Source organism: Cucurbita pepo, chromosome 6, assembly GCF_057944985.1.
Source record: "Cucurbita pepo subsp. pepo isolate OVF chromosome 6, ASM5794498v1, whole genome shotgun sequence".
In the NCBI taxonomy this organism is placed as follows: Eukaryota; Viridiplantae; Streptophyta; class Magnoliopsida; order Cucurbitales; family Cucurbitaceae; genus Cucurbita; species Cucurbita pepo.
In genome coordinates, this window is record NC_141803.1 from 1,479,408 (window position 1) to 1,496,481 (window position 17,074).

General features: G+C 35.1%; 3 protein-coding genes across 5 annotated transcripts; 2 read left to right on the top strand and 1 right to left on the bottom strand.

Moving 5' to 3' along the window:
• The first annotated feature begins 630 nt into the window (after positions 1 to 630).
• Positions 631 to 7,078, top strand: LOC111796989 (protein BIG GRAIN 1-like A). The gene is made up of 4 exons (XM_023679831.2): positions 631 to 909; positions 3,877 to 3,928; positions 4,084 to 4,172; positions 5,133 to 7,078. Exon 4 carries the CDS (start codon positions 5,349 to 5,351, stop codon positions 6,663 to 6,665), a length of 1,317 nt encoding a protein of 438 aa, XP_023535599.1. The 5' UTR covers positions 631 to 909; positions 3,877 to 3,928; positions 4,084 to 4,172; positions 5,133 to 5,348; the 3' UTR covers positions 6,666 to 7,078.
• Positions 7,079 to 8,960: 1,882 nt separating this feature from the next.
• Positions 8,961 to 12,366, top strand: LOC111796987 (serine/threonine-protein kinase CTR1). Of its 2 annotated transcripts, none has more exons than XM_023679829.2 (6): positions 8,961 to 9,181; positions 9,671 to 10,053; positions 10,499 to 10,792; positions 10,940 to 11,450; positions 11,577 to 11,719; positions 12,199 to 12,366. In XM_023679829.2, exons 2-6 carry the CDS (start codon positions 9,853 to 9,855, stop codon positions 12,364 to 12,366), a joined length of 1,317 nt encoding a protein of 438 aa, XP_023535597.1. In that variant the 5' UTR covers positions 8,961 to 9,181; positions 9,671 to 9,852. The 2 variants fall into 2 exon arrangements, with proteins under 2 accessions (XP_023535597.1, XP_023535596.1); XM_023679828.2 differs by having other exon boundaries at positions 9,733 to 10,053.
• On the bottom strand, positions 12,291 to 17,023 carry LOC111796990 (peroxisome biogenesis factor 10). 2 transcript variants are annotated; one of them, XM_023679833.2, is made up of 12 exons: positions 16,701 to 17,023; positions 16,301 to 16,332; positions 15,998 to 16,087; positions 15,525 to 15,619; positions 15,225 to 15,414; positions 14,870 to 14,939; positions 14,695 to 14,773; positions 14,323 to 14,456; positions 13,771 to 13,862; positions 12,991 to 13,082; positions 12,775 to 12,896; positions 12,291 to 12,430 (listed from the first exon to the last, which is right to left on the bottom strand). In XM_023679833.2, exons 1-11 carry the CDS (start codon positions 16,885 to 16,887, stop codon positions 12,794 to 12,796), a joined length of 1,164 nt encoding a protein of 387 aa, XP_023535601.1. In that variant the 5' UTR covers positions 16,888 to 17,023; the 3' UTR covers positions 12,291 to 12,430; positions 12,775 to 12,793. The 2 variants fall into 2 exon arrangements, with proteins under 2 accessions (XP_023535601.1, XP_023535600.1); XM_023679832.2 differs by lacking the exon at positions 12,291 to 12,430 and having other exon boundaries at positions 12,548 to 12,896; positions 16,701 to 17,021.
• Between the last annotated feature and the right edge of the window lie 51 nt (positions 17,024 to 17,074).

Here is a 17,074-nt window from a genome sequence, read left to right on the forward strand (position 1 = left end):
CCTTACCGTGACAGCTTTGCCCCTGTCATTCGTCAAGCCCTTCAACAGAGAGAAAGAAAAAGAAGTCATGAGCCAAATGCGCTCTAGTCCATAGTCTTTATTTCTTTGGCTTTTGTTGGGACTAGAGCCTTTCTTTGGACGCTGTCTCCGATCCCAACCCTTTCTTGGGATCTCCACCATCTCCCACCCCTTTTAAGCCAAACTATGGCATCCTTTTTTCCCTTTTTCTTTTTCTTTCTTTCGTTCTCTTTATTTTTTAAATCTTAGCTCTCATCCCAATCCGTACTTTAGAATACTTGTATTTGATCCCTGATTTGTTACTTTCTCAGAGAGAAAGAAAAAAGGAAAATCATCCCACATAGATAAAATGTCGGACCACGTTGTAGAGCCACCAAGAAGTTCTTTTAATCATTTGGGGGGAGGAAGGGGGCAGGTTCTAACCCTAGATTCTAGAGTGAACAGAGAGTAAACGGATCACATGCCTACCGAAACTCCATGGTCCCACTACACGGTGCCTCAATAAGCGTAACCATGTTAGATCAACTGCAGTATTGATCATTTAGTTCAATAACGTTTTTTGTCTTGCAGGATGCCTTTTTAACTCTCTGAATTTTTATGATTACCTTGAAGGCCAGGGTTTAAATGACAGACAATTCCTTGGGTTGAATTGAATGCAAAGGGAGAAACTTGACTAAAGTGATGTTGAATCTAACAAATAACAGCTAATGCAGGTGCTCATCGATTCCTTCAATTTGATTAATATGAACTCTGATTATCTTTGTCTGTTGAGACTAATCTCTGTTTCAACATATCAACAAAAAGACTTTGCAATCCTAGGGTGGCCCACTAAAGCGTATGGAAACCCAAAGGGAATGGGCATCATGGCCCTTGGAATTTAGTATTCACCTGGTTGTTTTCTAAACCTTTATTCCTTGTTTTATTTTCACTTTTATAATTATCTTATGTCATGTTTGATTTCATTTGATATTTTGTTTTTGAAAATGGTGCTTCTTTTCTCCCCATTTCTTTACCATTGTTTTCATCTTTCTCAAGAAACCCTTTGATTTCTTAGTCAAATTTCAAGGAAAAAAAAAAACAAGTTTCTAAAAACTACTTTCTTTAGTTTTCAAAACTTAGTTTAGATTTTTTTTCAAATTTTTCTAAAAAGCAACAACAAAACAAAGAAATTCATGAATGAGAATAGTGCTTATACACAATTTTAAAATAATAAAAAAAAAAAAATCAAATGTTCAACAAATGGGCTTTAAGTATTTCATTTTACTTTTTTTTTTGCTGTAAAGTTTGTTTATTATATTTAATAGATAGTTTTTAAGGAGAGTAGATGAGACTTTTGAAGAATGCAGGGTTGAGATCAAAACTAAGTTCCTACGGAAAACTCAATAACAGAATAACAAAGTTTTAGAGATTAAATTTAAAAACTTCTTTTTTTCAACGTTTTTGCACCCAAAATATATATATATATATACATATATATATACATATATATATATATACATATATATATATATATATATATTTCTTTGACTTTTAAGGTTTGTTTTGCTGGAATCTTAAGGTTTGTTTCTTAGGAATGTTAGATGTCTGGCAGTCAAGGATTTTTACACTCACACTCTAATGTCATCATGGTCTTGTCTTTTCCTTATCTTTCGTTTTTTTTTTTTTTTTTTTTTTCCTCTTTTCTCTTTCTTTCGATAAGAGAGTTGCATCTAAACTAAATAGTCTAATAGGACACTATTTGACCTTATGATATTTTGGATGACATCTAATGTGATTACATTGTACTTTGATGTAGTTCAAACAATTTCTTATGATTTGAATGGCATAAAAGTATAATGTAATCAAACACGAGAAAATGTTAAAATACTTTTTTTTATAAATACTTCAGAAGTTTGAAATAAAATACTTTAGTATATAAACAAAAATTGTTAATGTTAAGAGTATTTTTCAAAAGTTCCTTCAAAATTTTAAAAGTTTCACTAATATCCTTACCTCTTAATAAAAATAATTCGGAAAAAGAAACTATTTATTTACACTTTTTAGGTCCTTTTCTCTTCCATTTACTCTCTTTTATTTACTTCATGTCACACTTTCTTAATCTCCTTTCAATTTTTCAATCTCTAAAACTTTTCTATTCTTTTTTTTCTCTCCCTCTTCTTAAATATCCCGACTTCAATTAAATAGGAGTCTTCACTTTGTTTAGGCAGGCTCAAACATAAATATAATAATTTTTTTTAGTTAGAGAACAACTTTTATATACAACTTCACATAGATATTCTCATTTATCTTGATTTTTCTAATTTTTACACTAATTTTCTCAGCAACCAAACCTTACCCAAAACTTGAATGTAAATTATAAAATTCCACAAAATCAAAATCTCCTCTCCAAAATTGGTAAAAGAAAAGCCAACAAAGAAATATCCTTTTGTATCATGAGAAACCTTTTTATTCGGTCACAACAAATAGATTAATTTAAAATGCAAAATGAATTAATAAAATGTACATTGTTACGTATTTGGTAACACATGTTTTCTTTTTCTCTTTCACTGATTGTTCTCAAAATTATTACTTAAAGTTCAACGTCTCTCTTTGTATATTAAGCTCGAACAATGCATTAGTTCACACTCAACTACGTATGTTAAACTTTGTTAAAATACTCAAGTCCTAAGGGAAAAGGGCCCTATCTCTATTCTTCTTGCTATAGCCTATATACCTTGATTGAAGAGGATAGTTTTAGATATTGGAGAATGGAAGAAAGGGAGTAAGAAGGTGTTGAAGAAGAGAGGGAACATAGGAAGTGTTTCATAAATTGAATTCAGATGAGAGAGAAAAATTGGAAGAAGAGAAGAAGGTGATGAGATGTGGATAAAATGTTTTTGTTCGAATATTTTTTAATTTTTTAGAAGGTTAAAAGTAATACATGAACATTAAGAACTCAGCTGAAGTTGTGGGTCTCACATTTGCGACCTCTGTATTGCATTATCATTCAATTTGGGGCAAGGGACCTGCTGGGTGTCTGCAGGACAATATATTATTTGGTCTCTTTTAACCCATATTTGGTAGCCCTCCCCCTTCACAGGCAAGGACTGCCATTAATTGCACATGTCCTCTCCTATGTTCATTTCTCTCTTATGTTAAAACATTTCTTTTGGGATTATTGTTTAGCTTTCTGTCTGAAACAGCATTCACATTTGCCATTTCCCCTTTTACTTTCAGCAACCAAAAATGGCCATTAGAAACAAACCCAATCTAGAACTGAAGCGGGGAGACCCGTTGATGGTGCAGCCTTCTTTCTGTGCTGCCTCTCTTTTCTTTTTCTTCTTGTCTTCAGATGATTTAACATTTTGCAAACAGATATGGAAATCATGTGCCTTTGGCAAGGATTATGGGGACACCCATCCTTTCCCACTTGTGTGGTGGGTTTTGTTTTGTGTTTTTTGCAGTTTGGGGTCTCAACTTCCTTTAATTTAATCTAATGACCCTGAATTTCCTTCCTTTTCAGCTGTGCTTAATCATAGATGCTTACTTTCCTCAATGCAATAAGGGCTTACATTACACTTACCTTCCTACTTTACCTTTTTGGACCATTTGGGTTGGGACTCATTAGTATAGTCTGTATTCACATTTCTGGCTTCTTTAGTAACAGTTTTGCTTACTCATTTCCTTACTTTAGTAAACTATAGCTTTTACAGCCTTTTTTGTTTAACCCTATGTCTTTATATTCTGAAATGGTTTCCTTTGGTCCCTCTAGTTTATTAAAAGCTAATTTTATTCTTGTTTTTGTCCTTGAATTTTGATTAAGTTGTATTTAACGTAAACGTCACGTTACATTAGCTACAAATACATGTTCTTTAACAGTTCACGGAGATCCAAATGAAATGGGAATAGAAGCTGAAAGGGACAAGCGAAGGCAAGAACTTTTCTTTTCCTAAAATTCATATCAACAAAAGTTTCAAAATATATATCGAAGAGAATGTAGATTGAAATGAATAAAGTTATTAGTAAATAACAAAAGCTAGAAACAAAATTCCACTTTTATATTTATGGAAAACGTGAATGGTACAGGGAAAATGCAAAAGAACGAGTTGGCTTGGTTTGATGATGAGGTTGACATCTTCGAGCTTCCTTTCTCAAATTTTCATTTGAGCTCAGAGGTACAGATCTCTACTTGTTATTAAAGTTTAATGGCGACTTTAACAAATTTCCTTGTTAGGATTGAATGTGTTTGGATGACTAATTTTAGTTTTTATTTGTTGAGTATTCTACCTATCTTCTAGGGAGTGTTAACTACTAACAATTTAGGACGATAGAGTGAAGTAGAGTGAAGTATGCAGCTCTCCTATCTCCTATCTCCTTGTTTGAGGTGGGTAGCTTGCCATCATTAGAAATTTGGACATGTTGATGTTATTATCATTGTTGTTTTAGGCTAACAACACTTAGGGATAAACGAATTTTAATATCTGACCTCTCGAGTGGTGAAATTACACATTAACTTGATGAACTAATGATTATTAGGGCATGTATGAACAAAGACGTCTTTCAATTGCTAAGAAGTTATGTTTAAATAGTTGTATACCTGGTTTCATCTTAGTTCACTTATTTATTAAATTAAAGGGATTAAAATTTAAATTTTAGCCTCGGATGTCAATTAAAAGGGATTAAATAAATAAATAAATAATTCACCCGTTATCACAGCGATCAAAAGCCTGATCAACGCGTCAGAAAATGGAAATCGTAGGGGGAGAATAAAGCGTTATAGTTGTATACAAAAGGGAAGGGGCAAAATGGAGAATTTGATAATGCCACGTCAGGGAATTGAGAAATTGAAAAATTAAAAGTACCCGCGTGGGGATCCTATAAAGCCTCTCTTTCCTGTTCTATCTTCCACCTTCAGCTCTGCCTTCGAAGCGTGCTCTCTTCCTTCTCATTAGCTCCCTTCCCTTTCTCCTCTCACTACTTTCTCTCTCTAGAATCTAAAATTAAAGAACCGCCACAATCAATTGCTTCTTAATCTTCTGTTCATCTTCGATTCAGCAAACTTCCAGAGAATTTTGAGGGAGAGTGGAAAAGTAGTATTGATCCAATTACGTGTAATTGGTTTTCTTTTCCAACAGTTTCTGTCACCCTCCATGGCAGCTTTTGGACCTCCAGAAGGAGACAAGAAAGAGTTGAAACACGGCTCCGAACCCTACTTCTTGTGTGCTATACTGTGACGGAGTATTCCGCCATTGTCGTTTTCTCTCCTTCCTTTCATCATCGTTTTGTTTCTCATTCTTGATTGGATTTTCATTTTCATTATCATTTTTCTTTCCTGCTGTTTCTTTCGAATCATGAGCGGGCAGGAAGTTAGGGCGAGAGGTGAGAGATTTAGGGATGGAGGAGGTATTGTACAGTCCTTCTCTTCGAGTTTGCTTGATGAAATCTACCGTTCCATTGACGATGGAGGGGATAAGAGAAGTGGAGAATTGAAGTTTTACAGACAGAAGGTGTTGAAGAAACAAGGTAAAATGATCGGGAAAGCGCAGAGTGATGTTGAAGATGAGGAGATCGCGAGTCTTCATCGTGCTTTGCTGATAGAGAGATGGATCGAGAAGAAGGTTGCTGAAAAGGTGAGCGCTCAAAGGAGACGTTCTCTGACGGAAGCTGAGATAAAATTTCAGTTGTACCAGCAGGATCGGGAAGAGGACGTTCTGTTCTTTAGTTCAACTTCGAGCTCTTCCGATTCGAGTTTCGGCGGATTTTCATCTTCGGATACTGAATCAGTGTATGGTTCGAAATCCTTGACGCCGTCTTGTTTCGCAAAGTTCAGACCAAAGCCAGTTCGGACCAGCGTCTCCGCTCCACCGCCGGAGAAGACGGAGGAAAAGCAAAGACAGAGCAGAGAGAAGCCACCGTCTAAACAGATCAGTCAATTCGTGGAAAACAATGAAAAATCTCGAGGTTTCGACGAGAGCGCTATGATTAAGTCGAAATCGAGGGCGTTGAAGATTTACAGTAATTTAAAGAAGGTGAAGCAACCGATTTCACCAGGAGGACGCCTCTCAAGTTTTCTCAATTCTATCTTCACCGCAGGAACTCCGAAGAAGACAGGAAACTCCGTTACGTCAACCAGAGCCTCTGAAGATCATAACTCAGAAAGAAAGTCAAAATCCGGCCAAACTTCGACTTGCTCTTCGGCTGCATCGTTTTCAAGATCATGTTTGAGCAAAAATTCGCCATATTCTAGCGAAAAATTGCGCAATGCCGACACGAGAACGGTTCGATTTTATCCGGTGAGTACAATCGTAGACGAATACAGTAGACCTTGCGGACACAAATCCTTGTGCGAAGAACAGCCTAAATTCGAAGTCAAGAACAAGGCCGAGACCGCAGAAGCAACAGCAGCAGTCAGGAAAATTGTAACAGATTACCAGCAAATCAGGAAGAAGAACGATTTCCTGATTAGAAAATTCCACCATCCTGACAATGATCTCTACAAAGAAGAAGAAGAAGAAGACGATACAGCAAGTTGTTCGAGTTCAGATCTGTTTGAACTAGATCACCTGACGGTAATGAGCGGCGATCGGTACCGGGAAGAGCTTCCGGTGTACGAAACAACCACTCGCGTGGATACAAATCGGGCCATCCGCCATTGCAAATTAGGTTAGTTCCATTTGTAATAGGTAATATAATTCAGCCATAAATTTTGTTATAGTAATGCGTTTGTTCTTACTTGATTGAGGAATCTCTTTCGTTCAGGATTAAATTAAGTGTGGAAAGGGTAATTTTGATCATACTCGGTTGAGGGATTTGGGTAATGGATTGGAAATGTAGAAAGAAAAGGGAAGACAGAGGAGGAAAGCAACGCTAATTTCTTTTTTTTCTTTTTTTTTTATGGAAAAAAAAAATTAAAAAAAGAAAAGAAAAGAAAGATTCTGAGAGACAAAGAAAGAGAATGTGATGGTTAAGGCAAAGGCAAATCTTCATCCCCATGGGAACAGAGAAAGTGAATTTATTTTTATTTTTATTTAATTTTTTTATAGTGTTTAAATTTTGTCTTCAATTTCTAATGTGTTGGCCCCTCTTGCTTCTTCCTTCCCCTTCCCAATCAAACATCTTCTCTTTCTTTTCCCTTTTTCTTTTTCCTTTTTTCCCCCAAAAAAATAAAACATACCAATATTACCCTCTCTTCTAAAAAATATATATTTAATTTTACACAGCAAACCTATTTATTTTATATTAAAGTATACCAAATATTCCTATGGGTAGGGTACAAACCCCTTATTATTATTATTATTATTATTATTTATTTATAATTTTAATATCTAAACTTTAAAACTTTTATTTTAAATGATTTAATTTGAAATATTAATTATAATCCTCCAATTTTTGGTAAATATTTTATCTAATCCTTTTAGCAACCGTATTAATCTAAATTTAGTAAATGGTGATTAGCATTACAACATTGGTTTGTAATAATTTACCTTGCCACGTCATTTTCATTTCATTAAGCTTTTGAACTTTTAATTACAATTCTCCAATTTTGTTATTATCATATTTTATATCTAAACTTGAGTTTTTACTCTAAAAATAAAAAATGATCGGTTAATAATTAATAAAATAAATATATCATTTTACTCTCGATGCTTTTTATTAAATTTTAGTATGAGTGATTTCAATAATTTAATTTAATCTCTATATTTTTAATAAAACTTAAATTGAGTTGTTTCATAATAATTGAATTCCAAGTTTAGGAATAACACTTTTATATTTAAAAGCTCTCTAAACCCGGTGATGCTTAAAATAAAATTATGAAAGTCGACCACTTTCGTGAGCAAATATTGGTAAGCAACGGGAATAATATTTTTTTTTTTTATAATAACATATTCCAACAAATATTCTATTCATAATTTTTTTTTATTGCAATTTACAATATGAAACAAAAAGGCAGGTAGTATTTATTAATTAATTAATTAATTTTTTGAGCATCTAACTAAAAACAGCCAAAAAGAGGGTAGAAAAAATAAATAAAGAGAGAAAAAAAAAACTATATTCCACGTAGGAGGCGGTGGATTCTAAGTTTGTTCAAGTCATACATCTACCTAATTACGAATTTCACAAACGTGTAGGATATTATAAAATAAAATAAAATAAAATAAAAAAATCAAACAAATTCCAATCATTAGTTTGCATTTGTTAAATTAAAATTACACCAAACCCCCACTTCCCCATTAATTCATAATAATTATTTATTTTATTTAAATAACATAACAACTTTTACCAACTTTATTTTTTATATTTTACTTCAAACAACTAACCGTCTAATTAATTATGTTAAATTATTATTTAGTAAATTTTATATTTATTTTCAAAATTATTAATCTGTGAATAATAAATTTATGAGGTATGGACTACAATTTTTAGAAATAATTTAAGAAAATAATTTAATAATAAAGTTGCAATGATTTTTTAGGTGTGTTTGGGACAAAGACTATAGAAGACTTTTGGTGTTTTAATAGGCATAACCTAATATTCACAACAAATCTAAAACCATAGGCATCAGATTCCTTCATATCATTATTCATTTCTCGACCCCTTTTTCATTATTTCATCGATCAATTTAGCCCTGCAATTTCAAATTTTATGTTTAACGTTACCGTTTTTTAGTTTCAAATTATTGATTATACTTAATAAATTCAATGTTAAATGTAACGATCTATGTCCAGAATTCATATCAGGATTTAGAATCTGAATTTGGCACTTAATGGTCCCGACATTCTCCTGTGACATGGTCACATTACTTGCTTATTGCTTCTAAGAGTTAAAACTATCTCCGATTAAATTAACGACCTTCTAATATTTTAAATATTTATATTTTATTGTTAAATAAAAATAAACTCCCAAAAGAATTAGAACTATAATATAATACATCAGATATTCATATCTTAAAAGAAAAGCAAAAGCAAAAAAAAAAAAAAAAAAGAGAAAAGGAAAAAACGAAACAACAAAAGGAGGGATTTTCAAAGGGGTTTAAGAGTGGTCCAGAGCCAAATTTGGTGTTTGCCTTGTGAGTTAGGAACAAGAATCTAAGATCGGCGATCCCGAGGGGAGTTTGTGTTTGATTTGATCGTCACTGCCCTTTTCTTTTCTTCTACAAAGTGAGAGATGAGATCAATCACATGGGGTAAGCAATCTTCTAATCGCAATCTTCGCTGACATAAAGCTCCAATTGTTTCGTGTCTTTTTGTATCTTAAGACCCGTTTTCTCTTTCTTCTTCAAACTAATTTCGATCCTTGATAATGGTGGGGTTTTACCTCCTTTTTGGAAAATGAACGTTAAGTGTTTGATAAAATGCCTCATCCAAATATTTAGTGGTGTTTTAGTTTTTGGGAAATGAACGTTAAGTGTTTGATAAAATTCCCCATCCAAATATTAGTGGTATTTAGTTTTTGAGAAATGAACGTTAAGTGTTTGATAAAATGCCCCATCCAAATATTAGTGGTATTTAGTTTTTGAGAAATGAACGTTAAGTGTTTGATAAAATGCCCCATCCAAATATTTAGTGGTTTTTTAGTTTTTGAGAAACGAACGTTAAGTGTTTGATAAAATGCCCCATCAAAGCGTTAACTTCATGGATATCATTGGCATCTACGCCTTTCCCTCCATGTGCAGGCTGGTGTTAGAAAGGGACTTCATTTCACCTTTCTTCTTTTCTTATGGCATGAATTTGACAGCATTATCTTCAAGAAGTCCGCCAATTTTTTCGTCTCCAATCACTAGAAGGCAAAAATTGAATCTCAATATAAGGGACTTGAAAAGTTTATTCATGTTTCCCGCTTCTTTGAACCCCCACAATGAACAATGTGAGGAAGGAGAACAACCAGCAGAGTAGACCAAACCCATGGGTATCTCAGAACTCATCGGAGGTGAATCTCCAACTTAGAGGAACCTCTCAATCTCGCAGATATTCTCCAAGCTTGTGCGACTGTGTAGGGATGGGATCAAACGTTTCAACCTCTAGACGACCACGCTCGTCTGAGATGCTGGAATTGAAGGTACCCATCTTCTTGGATAGCTGATATTGGCTTCTCCTTACTACCACTAGCTGCATGGTTGCAAGAATTTAACCTGTTTTATACTCGTATTCTCGTGTCAGTAACAAGTCCAAGATACTTATAAACAATTTGGACTAGTGGGTCCTTTAGAGTGATTTGGTAAACAGTAAAAGTGCTTTTGAAGCACTTCTTAAATCGATAACTTGAGCTCAAAACATTCAAGTGCTCTCTCCATAAGGTGCTTTTAAATTTTTCTTCAAAGCACTTTATATTCAGCATGAAAACTATAAAAGGAAAGTCTTTTTGGGTCATAGTAAAAGCACTCTTAGACATAAAGATTGATCCTGATCCTATTGTGGAACGTAGGCAGCCCAATTCTCAGATAAATGGCTGGGAATGAGATGAGCCCAATGACCCTTTTTTCTTTTTGTCTGTGGCATTGAAGGTGGCAGAGTTGGAGAGGGAGCTGCTGAAGCAGAAAGAAATCCAGCTCATGTTTAAGAAGAGAATGGATAGAGCACAAGATTCTCTCAAATGCTTTCTTGAGAAAGCCCAGGACCATGGATTCTTGCACCTCATAATTGGGAACAGAGACAATGTGGATGGCGATGGCAGCCCAAATTGCATTCAAAGCGCCGCTTCCAGCCCTGCAGTACCCTCCCCAAGCCACCCGTTTGCAGACCTACAGCCACTCATCGAGCAGGCCAAGCTTCATGGATGGTACATCGAGCCACATGAGGTCTACATTACTTTATTTTTTGTTCTATCATGAGCCAACATTTGTTTTCTAGGGGTAGTACTTCATAGAATTACGATTCAAAATTATAAACATGATTGAAACTGTTGAAAGTAAAAGAGATTAAATTCATGAACTGAAATGAGACAGATCGAACTGAGGGAGAAGATAGGGCAGGGGACAACAGCTAACATATACAAGGCAACATGGCGGGGTCTTGACGTAGCAGTGAAATGCCTAAACCAAGACTTCTTCTGCTCGAACGAGTGCGGAGTATCTTACTTCGCACAGGAGCTAGAGACACTCTGTCGACAACGCCATCGGTTCGTGCTGCAACTGATGGGGGCATGTCTCCAGCCACCAGGTTGCGGGTGGGTCGTAACGGAGTGTTTAAGGATGACATTGCAAGAGTGGCTGCACGGGCCAGGGAAGAGGCAGAAAGAGAGGGCAATTCCTCTGCCTCCATTTCGAGAGAGGTTGTTGAAGGCACTTGAAATATCACAAGGGATGCAGTATCTTCATGAACAGAAGCCTAGAGTCATCCATCGTGATTTGAAGCCCAGCAACATTTTCTTGGACGATGCTTTGCATGTCAGAGTTGCTGATTTTGGCCATGCCCGCTTCCTCCACGACAGAGAGATGGCTCTCACCGGCGAAACAGGCAAGATTTGGTAGCTTTTTATAATAGAATTATTGTTTATAAGCTTACTTAAACCGGACATTAATCGTTTGTTTACATGGCATTCATTCGAAACTTATAACCTTTTGATATGTAATCATGAAGCAGGAACCTACGTTTATATGGCACCAGAGGTGATTCGATGCGAGCCTTACACAGAAAAGAGCGATGTTTATAGTTTTGGTATCATATTGAACGAACTTATAATAGGAAAATATCCTTATATTGAGATTGATTATTCTCCCTTCAAGGTATATATGATATATACCCATTCTATATTTATCCTTATTTATTGTATTTTAGCAGTCATATTCTCAGCCCCACTTTAATTTACAACACTTTTATTTTAGAGTTTTTTTTAGTTTAGTAAATATAAGGTATAGATTTTAAACTTTGACCTTCGTTAACTAATTTCAATTCTCCAATCTTTTAGTCAATAATACATATTTTTTTTTTTGTTAGTTGAACTCAGCTCATATAACCATTAAGGTTACTGAATCCTAAGGAGGACACATCAATTTATTTATGATTGCTTCGCAATTAATTCTTCTAAAAACGTTATGAAACTTACTTTTTAACCTTAAAAACAACAATAAATGCATTATTCACTCTGCCATGCTCAACCCACAAACTTGGGTGCACTAATTTAAAATATCTATCTACTATTTTTATGGTTCAATGAAGAATAAAAGAATGGGACATAAATGGTATGTTATGCTTTTGAGGACAGATTGCCATGGAAGTTGGAGAAGGCAAGCTGAGACCGGAGCTTCCAGTGGACGAGAACGGGGATCTAAAAGAGCTGTTAGATCTGATATGTGCATGTTGGAATGGGAATGCTGCTGATAGACCATCTTTTGCAACAATAACGGCTCGTTTGAGAAAAATTCAGAACTAAGCCTCAATGACAACATTTTCTTCTTCGAGCTCAATGTGTGGCGAAGAGATTCGATTATATGATACTTTAACAAAAAAATATACATAATTAGTTGAATTATGCTCAAACAGGCCGTTGCTATGTAGACTTTAATCATTTGTTTGTGTATATTTATATTCTCAAATATGTATGATAAGATGCATGTTTCAAAGCCTGTTTCATGCTATTATTTGCTTATTACAAAGTTAAGATGCATTTATTCCCTCAACTACATTACATTTACTCAACTCAAGATCAGAAAGGACACAACAGGTAATATCTAATGCTTCAAATATTCTATCCTTAAAAACTATGGCTATTTATAAATTTTGTAATCTAGAAGATGAAGAAAACAAAGAATAAAGGTATAGATTTCTAATGTGATCATACTTGGTTGAAAAACGGGGCATCAGAAATCAGAATGATAGAGACACACTAAGCTTGAATGATTAATGGGAGTTCTGCAAAGCGGGCATTCAGGTTTTTCATTGCACCATTCCATGATACAGTTCCTGTTTTTATAGAATACCCAAAAACAAAATAAACATAAAGGGATCAACCTGAACCTGAACCTGAATGAAGCAGATCCAAAGACAGAGAGAGTACCAGCAGAATACGTGGCCACAAGGTGTGGCAGTTGGGTGTTGGCGATTACTCAGACACAGCGTGCATTTGCTTATTCCATTGCTTGTGTTAGACTGCACACAAAAGTAAAGCCATATCCTCGACCACCGCTAGCATATATTATATGTTTTGAGTTTTTTCTTTCGAACTTCCTTTCAAAGTTTTAAAACGTGTTCGATAGGGAGAGATTTCCACACCCTAATAAATAATGTTTTGTTCTCCTCCTGAACTGATGTAGGATCTCACAATCCACCCCCTTTAGGACCCAGCGTCCTCTTGCACTCGTTCCCCTCTCCAATCGTTGTGGGATCTCACTATCTACCTCCCTTCGGAGCCCAGCGTTCTCGCTGGCACTCGTTCTCTCTATTTGAGGTGAGATCTCACATTCAACTTTAAATTTTGTGTCTAAAAAAAGTCTTCAGCATATTCAACGTTTTTAAAAATGGACTAATATATTGAACATAAAATGAAACTATCCACTCTAGTTCTAATATTATTAAAAGTGATTTTGAAATGGTTGGAAATGCTATAAATTCCATTAACTCCACTGCTCCTTGCACCATGATGAGCTTCATACTGTATATTCTAAGCAATAATAGTAAACTTCATACGTTAATGTTATCATGCATTTATTTCCCATAAGGGTTCGATCTAATTAACCTTTTTTAAACTTATTTATCATCTCCTCTGTTTTTATCTGTACAAAGTACTGCAAAATGAAGAAAAAATTGAATATCTATGTCAGTGCAATTGAAATGGTACCTCAGAGTGTGAAGAATCAGAGACCCAATTTCCAGAGTCACCATCAACCGATATTAAATTACCTTCCTCATTTAAAACAGGCGGACCACGACCTGCCATAACGAAAGTAGACGGAATTAAATAACCCATGTCCATGAAAAGTTCACGAATATATCAATTAGTTCTTATCTTCCTCTTTTTTCTTTTTTTTCTTTTTCTTGCGTAGGGTGGGATATCACAAGAGCTACAGAAACACATAAAATTGTTACACAAAATTGAACACTTGCTTGGTTAACCTATAAACAACCTTTCTAAAAATTTAAGAATTTAAAGTTTTTCTTGTAATCTCCCAAATCTATTCTTGTTCCTCTTTGTAAAAATTTATGGCTCCACCCTGATAATGTATTGCTCTCTTGAGGCTTGTCCCATCAGATTGTACGACCTTTACGATGAATTTCTCCATTAACCCACCCCCACATACAAAGGGGGAAAAAATATAAGCAAAATAGTGCCATGGAAAATTAAACATACGAATATTTCAACAATAAATTGCATAACGTGATAGCCTGGTACCTGCTGAACTAGAATGTACTCCAAAGGATGTCGGGTTAACCGAGCTTGAAACAGATGATAAACTACTACGCCTTAAGCCTTCGGCAGCGACAATGCAAAGTTGAATCAGTAGAAATACTCCAAGTATCTGGTATCTAAGTCAATGTCAATTTGGAGAGAGTGAATGTGCTAAACCCAAATGACATACTTTGAAACAAGTAACAAACAAGAGACTAAAATATCTCAGATATCATTAACTATTTTTTGGGGATAGTAAACTAGTATTGGTGAAGACATTAAAGATAATAACATAAACTTGCTACTCAAAACAAAACTCCGTTTGAAACTCAGAAACATAAATTTCAGGAGATTAAGTCAGTTTGTGTTTAACACCTGGGTCTTTGATTAGATGGTTTTCCAATGAACACATAGCGAATGCCTGCAGCTCGTTTGGATATATGATAATACAGTCCTGCAAATTAAAATTCCAATGTTAACCAATAAAATTTCCTCAAAACTGTTTACATGAACATCTAATAGTATTTGAATCTCTACAACTAGGAATCACCTTCAAAATAGAAAAACATAAGGTTTGTACGAATAGCCAATTGCAAAAATTCACGAACTAGAGGTAAAACCTGTGAGGCATTAAAACAGTATGATTGTTACAATTAAAACAAAAAAGCAAGATAAATCAGATCTAAATAGTGAACTTTTAATTCCTTGATTTCATTCCTAAAACAAAAATTCTAGAGACAAGATATAAACAATGATAGAGTTAATGTATTATCTAAATAAAAAATTTAGTATATAACTCAACTGACAAAAACACTAAATTTTCATATCCAACATTCAAATTCCAACAACCTTAAAATACTGAAACTATGATATCCATGAGTGACATATGAAGAAAGTAAGTGTACCGAAGGCCAGCATCGAACTGTTTGCAGCCATAATCGATTAATTTTTGCCCTCAATCTCATTAGGTAAGAAGCAGACCCTGGGGTTGATGAAGATTGGATTTCCATGGTTATTGAAGACTGAGAAGATGCATTACCGGATGCCGTCTCTCCATATTCAGCAAGCATGATGCCACGAGAAGCTACTCTAGAGCTGAAAAACATACAATTGTTGTAAGTACATCAACTGGAACTTGCAGCCTCAGAGATAGCTAAAGCCAAACATAGTTACAACTGAAAATCAGGGACATTTGTGATAGCAACCTAATTCTTTCAGCAATATATGGGACTGCTGTCTGATACACAATGAAAAGAGCACGTCTTGCTGGATTTGGAGGAAGTCCATAAGGTCCAGAAACCTAGAAAATCGTTTGAAACGTAAATTTAAACATTATAAATAAAATTAAATTAAATTAACCCTGGCAGTTGTAGGTGTTGAGGATTGTTGGGAGGGGAGTCCCACATTGGCTAATTTAGGGAATGATCATAGGTTTATAAGTAAGGAATACATCTCCATTGGTATGAGGCCTTTTGGGAAAACCAAAAGCAAAGTCGCAAGAGCTATGCTCAAAGAAGACAAGATCATACCATTATGGAGATCCGTAATTCCTAACAGTAAGATCTTCAGGAGAACATGCTTAAAAATCAATACAGAAAAAGAATACGAATTATCATTCGCTTGAAATAAGCTAAACCAAATATTCATGCATAATTATAGGATTCAAATCTTTATCCACCTGATTGATATCACAATATTCTTCACCAAGAGTTTGCTTTCCTGAACCAGTTGTTAACACATAATACAACATCTGTCCAAGGAGATTTGTCTGCGAAGGGGAAAAAAAGTGGTGATCACAATATCCTTCTAAAATTGGCAATAAAGTTACTTGATCATCATGCAAGAGCAAGAAGAAATTAGCAAGAATTCATGATCTCTTCTGCAGTAAAATGAATTAAGAAAATAACCTTTTATAATGGACAGAGAAGTTGAATGTGCCCTACAATTTTAGAAATTGAAAGGAAACAAATCCAGAACTAACCTCACTCTGATATGCTACGGCAATCCGAGCGCCTATAATGAAGAAAAACAAAGATTCAACAAATTAAAACCAGACTAAACTCATCCTCAATTCGTAACATAGAACTATGCATCAAATGCGTTATACGAATATAAATTTCTTCACACTAATAAACTAATTGCAGTCGTTAATTTCAATCTCTACTAGTACAAGACAAGGAGCTATAATCGACGCACTAGTACAATTAGAAACTAGAATAAACGGGAGATAACCAAGTATCTGAAAACATATAATTAAGAATTGGCTTAGCCTAGACGAATAGACTAACAAATTGAAGGAAGAAATGGCAATTTCGAAGACCGCGAGCTGTACAATCAAATTGTAAAGGAAACAAAGAAGTAAAGGCGTGTGCATAACAGACCAAAGAGGTGGCGGAAAGCGTCGCGACAAGCTTCATAAACAAAAGAGGCGTACTGATCATCCTTCTCTGCTGCTCGCATAATCTCCGGTTGAGCTGCAAGAGGAAAACGGTGAGGTCCGGCCGGCAGGGAATGCGAGGGCCCAAGTTCTGAGATGGGACCTGAGTCCCCCGATAAGGACGACTCCATTTCTGTAGCCAGAGCAAGTAAACGGACTCGTAATGATGTCTAAGAGATCATGATTCCAGTTCCTCCTCCCGAGAGACACACTGAAACTCAGAAAACGGGAAAGCAGATTGGGTGGGAGGCAGTAGAGGGATTACCATCGGAAAACGGAAGCCAGCCCGGTGACGACGTCGTTTCGTTTGAAAAGTGA